The sequence below is a fragment of the Lathyrus oleraceus genome, chromosome 7, assembly GCF_024323335.1.
Source record: "Lathyrus oleraceus cultivar Zhongwan6 chromosome 7, CAAS_Psat_ZW6_1.0, whole genome shotgun sequence".
Classification (NCBI taxonomy): Eukaryota; Viridiplantae; Streptophyta; class Magnoliopsida; order Fabales; family Fabaceae; genus Lathyrus; species Lathyrus oleraceus.
Genome location: NC_066585.1, coordinates 530,939,104 through 530,945,599, shown reverse-complemented (window position 1 = coordinate 530,945,599; position 6,496 = coordinate 530,939,104). Strand labels below are relative to the sequence as shown.

The following is a 6,496-nucleotide window of genomic DNA, read 5'->3' as shown; positions in this document are numbered from 1 at the left end:
TGTGATAAATTCATTGTACCTAAACTTGTGTTATTGTGCTTTCTTAGAAGCAATCGTGTAAACACGTCTCTTGTAAATCTCATTGATTGAGTTTGTATTCCTTGAGTGACTTGAGTATAGTTAGAAATACTCGAGGAGACATTGACATGTAGTCCTTGTTGTGTCTGTAATCAGTTTGGTTATAGTGGATTAAGTACTTGTTGATAAAGCAAAATCACCTTGGCGGGTGGACTGGAGGTAGCTTTGTTAACAACGAAACAGGATAAAAATAATTGTTTTCATTATTTTGGTTATTGTTTTAGGTACAAATTTTTTTGATCTTGGAAACCCAATTCAAACCTCCATTTATTTTGTTTATTGCTACCTTCAATTGGCATAAGAGCTCTGATTCTAGTCTTGATAAGATTATCAAATACTTAATAGTGTCAGATAAAGATTCAGTTTGTGAAACACAATGACTGTTATCCCACCTCCAGTTTCTCCTGTATATAGAGATCACTATAACGCTAAACCTCCTATTTTTTATGGAGAAATATATGATTACTAATATAAAGCTTCTTTCTAGGTCATGGCTTAGATCTATGGGATATGTTAGTTGATGTCTACATACATCGTATTGATGCTAGTGGTAACAAAATAGAAAAAAGAGTGATAACAGAACAACAAAAGAAAAATTATAAAAATCATCACAAAACTAGAACTATCTTGCTGAACATCATTTCATATTTTGTGACTAAAATGCACATTTTAATATAATTTCCATTTTTTGTGTAATGCACTTGTATTTTAATGGATTTCACTTTTTCAACGAAGTTTAACTTTGAATTCTTTGACTTGTATTTGTAACTTGCAATTCAAGTAACACATGATCTCCTACATTTTCCCTCCATTTTGATTTTGAATTTGAATTTACTTTGAATAGAGTTCTCCTTAACATACGTCATTGGAAAATAACTATGATCAAGTACCAATTAGAGACCAATATGACTAGGACAACACAAAGTCAGCCTCACATGGTTGACTTTGATAAAAAGGTCAACTTTGCATGTAGGTTTTCAATTTTCCTTTTCTCCCAACTGTACCAAAAGCATGTAGTCATTGAACTTAGTAGTGGTCAAATGTGAGAGTCAAAGTGACTTGGCCAAAAAGTTAACCTTTCATGGTTGACCTTGATCAAAAGTCAACTTGCAAGTCAAATGTCTTGTAGCTCTTGTTTCTTCCTTATTCCAAACTTCATGTGATGACTTAATGGAATTATCAAAGCAACTTGTTCCACAAGTATGCAATACAAACCATAATCCATGATTTTTATCTGATCACTAATAATAAGACCTTAATCAAAAGAATTCTCATATCAAACAATTAATAGTCCAAGTATGAGACATCAAGTTAAATAGTCAAATTCATCATCAAGTGAACCTTTAGACCTAATAATGTTACATGTATATGCAAATGGAAAATGGATGATCTTAACTAAAATGGATGATTGAGGTAAATGTACGTAGATGAATCAAAAGTCATAAATCAGTTAAGATATGGAAGAGTGTGATTGACAATATAAGGAAAAGATTGGCTATTTGGAAAGGTAAAAGCATGTATGTGGACAGGAGAGTTGTGATGATTAATTCGGTTATGAATGCAATGCCCATCTATACTTTGTCTTTTTACAGAGCTCCACTTATAGTCATTAGGGAAATTGTTGTAAAAATTCAAAATAACTTTCTGTGGGTGGAAGTGATCTTAAAAAGTCCATTCATTGGGTAAGTTGGAAGTCTGTTTCTTTGCCAAAAGAGAAGGGTGGCTTAGGCATCAAGGATATCAAGACTTTCAATAAGTCCCTCAAATGGAGAATTCTTCAAGAAAGTGATGGTATTTGGATGGAAATTCTTAAGCATAGGTATTCCAATCCAAGACTGTAATAGAGGAAGGAAAACCCATTCAATTTGGTGGAGAGATATACTTTCTTTGGGTTTCAACTCAGTTCAGCTTAAAGATCGGTTTGTAGGAAACATTAAGTGCAAACTTGGAGAAGGGTTTATACTCTTTTTTAATATGATATCTTGCTTATAAAAAAAAAACTTCAATATAACACTTTTCCTTGAATGTCAACGAGGGAGCCACATGCAATTGAATCCCTTGCAATTTTAACATTTAAACATGTTATCTTCTTTTATTACTATGATTCCATATACATATACACAATATGTGAAAGATAAGAATGATAGAATACAACCGGAAGAAAATAGACACAAACAGTGAAAGAGATCAGAATGATAGAATTATAAGAAAAGATACACAAACTGTTTCAATATAAATTCCAAACAGAAGGAATGCAGAAAACAATCAACACAGCATCGAATATGTATAAATCTACATACTGCAGTTCTAAACTTATGACTCTATGTCTAACTAAATGTTAAAACTAAGTATGTAAATGCAATTAAGACATTTTGTGTAATCATTCAAAAGCCCATTTATTTTCCTCACGAAGTTCCTCCTCTTCTTCTTCAGTGAAATCATTGGCAATGTTGAACATCTTGCGAATTTCCTCGGGTGTCTTACCAACCATCATGGCCGCAATAGCCTTGCTTGTAAGATCTAACAGACTCTTGATGTCCAAATAGTTTGCAGCCAATATGAGTTCAAACAGTGTCACTTGATTAACCTTCACGAATTCCGCATCCCAATTCTTGAGATTATCCTCAACAACATGCTTTTCTTGAGAATTTCCAGCCTCAACAGCATGCTTTTCTTGAGAATTTCCAGCCTCAACAGCACGCTTTTCTTGAGAATTTGCAGCCTCAACAACACGCTTTTCTTGAGAATTTGCAGCCTCAACATGCTTCTTGCAGTACTCGATGACCTTTGCTAAAGTCTTGCTGGTTACATTTGGAAGAGGGATTCCGGTAGCATCAGCGCAATTATCTTCAATCATATGCTTTATCGTTTGTGATTCCAACGCCACCGCTTCGTCGATTTCAAAGATATCACCATCACAACTCTTGAGGTTGATCTTCTTTGTTGATGCCATCATTCAATTCAACTTTGATTCTTGAATACTATTCTTCAAAACTATAAACCCTAACCCTGCAACATATAAACTACGCAACTCCTCGACACTATTTATAAGCAATTAGGAATGGACTCAAGCGTAGCCAACACGTTTTATTTATGGATTTTATTTTATTTAAAATATTTAAAAGATTTGTTACCTTTTTCTATTTAAAAGATTTGTTACTTTTTTTATTTAAAAGATTTAAAAGATTTGTCATCCATATAAAAGCGTATATAATGGATATTGGTTTTTGACTTTTTTCTGTTATAAAAAACTATAAGTAGAAAAAAATAGTTTTTATTCTATTTAATTATTTTGTTTTAAAAAATACTTCTCTTTCTAGTAAAATTAAATGCAAATTATATTTAATTTATTATCTCTCATTTGCTTCGTGACTAATTATATTGTTTTTAGATTTTGTCATGAAATTTTTTATAATTAAAACACAACAAAAAAGACATTAAATTAATTATAATATATAGTCTTTTTTTAAGAAGTATAGTTCTTCTTAACTTATATATTGCAACATAGAAAGTTGTAGGGACAATAATGAGTAGTATTTAGACAAAGTGTTATACTAATTCTTTCCATATTCGTGATTTGAAAAAAAAATCTTCATACGAGTTCATAATACTCATTTGGATATCAATGTTTGTACTCATCATCTTATTCGGTGGGTCCTTAAGTACTCATATTCATTTTTATTACCTTTATTTTTAATATAAATAAATTGATCAATTAATGTTAATTTTTTGTATTTATGATTGACAGTAATTTTGATAAAATTAACTTAGCTGCAACATGTTGAACACGATATCCTACCGTGTGGGTTCGACATCTTGTCTGAAACAGATATTACTCTTGGTAACGTTTGATTGATTAACTGATTACAGAATATTCTAGGAATATTAAGTAATCCCATATGGCGTTCAAGAGTGAGGAATCGAAGATTCTAATTAATTTTAAACTTATTTTGTTTTGTAAATATTGAGACATTTTAGGAAACTTTTGATTGTTAACCTAACGTTGTGCAGCTGTTTCCCTGTGTGTATAAGGCCCAAATCCAATTCAATCTATGACCATATATAGAATGGCTCAAACCTAATTGAAGCACGGAAAAATAGAAGGTGTTAGTCTGGTGTTAGGGTTTGAGTGTTCTTTCTATTTGTGAGCCTCTCTAATATCATCTTGATATATGGGTAGGATTGTGTCAATTGATTGTAAGGGTTGCCAAACACTCATAAGCTTTTAAGAATTGAGTGACTGTGTGTCTGTGAAGTGTGACCTCAGAATCTTTGTAATTGTTTGAATTTTCACTGTTGTGATTGAAAAGTAAGTGAGAAGGGTCTCACACCTAGGAGTGTCTTAGGTAGAAGTTAAGTACGGGTAGTGATTAGGGTGTAGACTGTAAATTGGAGATAGTTTATAGAAGGTCTACAAACTGATACTATTTAGTGGATTTTCACCCTGGCTTGGTAGCCCCCAAATGTAGGTATTATTGTACACCGAACTGGACTAACAATTTTGCGTGTTCTATTATTTTATGTTCCCATATATGTAAGTTATCTTGTTATTGCGTGTTGATCAGATATCAGTGTCTCGACATCTCTTAGGACATTTGATATCTGCATATCAGAATTTCAATTGGTATCAGAGCATGCATCCTGCTCTGTGTTTGGGTGAGATTCAGGGAAGATACTTTCTGGTATAATGGACAAGGAAGGAGGATTTGTGAACATACCATCCATTCTTGAAGGAACCAATTATGACTACTAGGAAGCTCGTATGGTGGCTTTTATCAAATCCATGGACAGTAAGGCTTGGAAATTTATGATCAAGGGATGGGATCCACCAATGAATAGAGATAAAGATGGTAAGATTACTAATATGCTGAAGGCTGAGGAAGATTGGGATGATGAATATGATAAATTATCTCAGGGAAAATCTAAAGCATTGAATACCATATTCAATGGAATGGACAAGAACACCTCCAGACTAATAAACAATTGTACTATTGCTAAAGATGCTTGGGAGATCTTGAAGACTGCTCATGAAGGAACCTTTAAGGCGAAGATATCAAGACTTCAACTTCTTACCAAATATGTAAGTTATCTTGTTATTGCGTGTTGATCAGATATCAGTGTCTCGACATCTCTTAGGACATTTGATATCTGCATATCAGAATTTCAATTGGTATCAGAGCATGCATCCTGCTCTGTGTTTGGGTGAGATTCAGGGAAGATACTTTCTGGTATAATGGACAAGGAAGGAGGATTTGTGAACATACCATCCATTCTTGAAGGAACCAACTATGACTACTAGGAAGCTCGTATGGTGGCTTTTATCAAATCCATGGACAGTAAGGCTTGGAAATTTATGATCAAGGGATGGGATCCACCAATGAATAGAGATAAAGATGGTAAGATTACTAATATGCTGAAGGCTGAGGAAGATTGGGATGATGAATATGATAAATTATCTCAGGGAAAATCTAAAGCATTGAATACCATATTCAATGGAATGGACAAGAACACCTCCAGACTAATAAACAATTGTACTATTGCTAAAGATGCTTGGGAGATCTTGAAGACTGCTCATGAAGGAACCTTTAAGGCGAAGATATCAAGACTTCAACTTCTTACCACCAAGTTTTAGAACTTAATAATGAAGGAGGATCGGAGAATTCATGACTTTCACACGAATATTATTGAGATAACCAATGCCTTAAGTGCCCTAGGGGAGAAGATGTCAAAAGCTAAGTTGGTCAGAAAAATCCTCAGGTCTCTTCCAAAGTGATTTAACATGAAGGTAACTGCCATTGAAGAAGCTCAAGATATATACAACAATAAAGTTGATGAACTGATGGGATCTCTTCAGACCTTTGAGATAGGGATCAGTGAAAAATCTGAAAAGAAGAAAAACATAGCCTTTGTTTCCAATATTGAATACTTTGAAGATGAATGTGACCGGGATACTTTTTCCATATTTTATGGCCTTAAAATGAATGTTCCACTACTACGAATAACGCTTTTAACATCGCACGCAAAAGAGATGTAACCTCAGCTACCGAGGCGACGTAACAAAGGATGGCATGAAAATATGTCACTTAACACACCGGTTAATGAAAAACTGAGGGGTAAAGTTATATGATCATGTTCGAACCCCAACATTTGCATTTTTATTATTTACAAAAATAATGCCTCATACCTCTCGGTTTATCCACAAACCGAGGGGTAAGATAGATTATTTTTTAAAATTAAAACTCGTTACATTGTTTACACAGAATATTAATAAAATAATTTATTTACAAACTATAATGTTTATCCAGAATATTACAATGTTTACACAGAATATTAAAATAAAATTAATTAGTCCATGAAAATCATATATTAGAACTTTGAATGATATTTGGGCAAGATCAAATGTTGGGTGTCATTATAT

At 33.2% G+C, this 6,496-nt stretch overlaps 1 protein-coding gene across 1 annotated transcript; it reads right to left on the bottom strand.

Annotated features, from left to right (window-relative positions):
- Positions 1–2,256: 2,256 nt before the first annotated feature.
- On the bottom strand, positions 2,257–3,136 carry LOC127106638 (SKP1-like protein 1A). Its single transcript, XM_051043938.1, has one exon. The coding sequence runs from the start codon at positions 3,032–3,034 to the stop codon at positions 2,459–2,461; it is 576 nt and encodes a 191-aa protein (XP_050899895.1). The 5' UTR covers positions 3,035–3,136; the 3' UTR covers positions 2,257–2,458.
- Between the last annotated feature and the right edge of the window lie 3,360 nt (positions 3,137–6,496).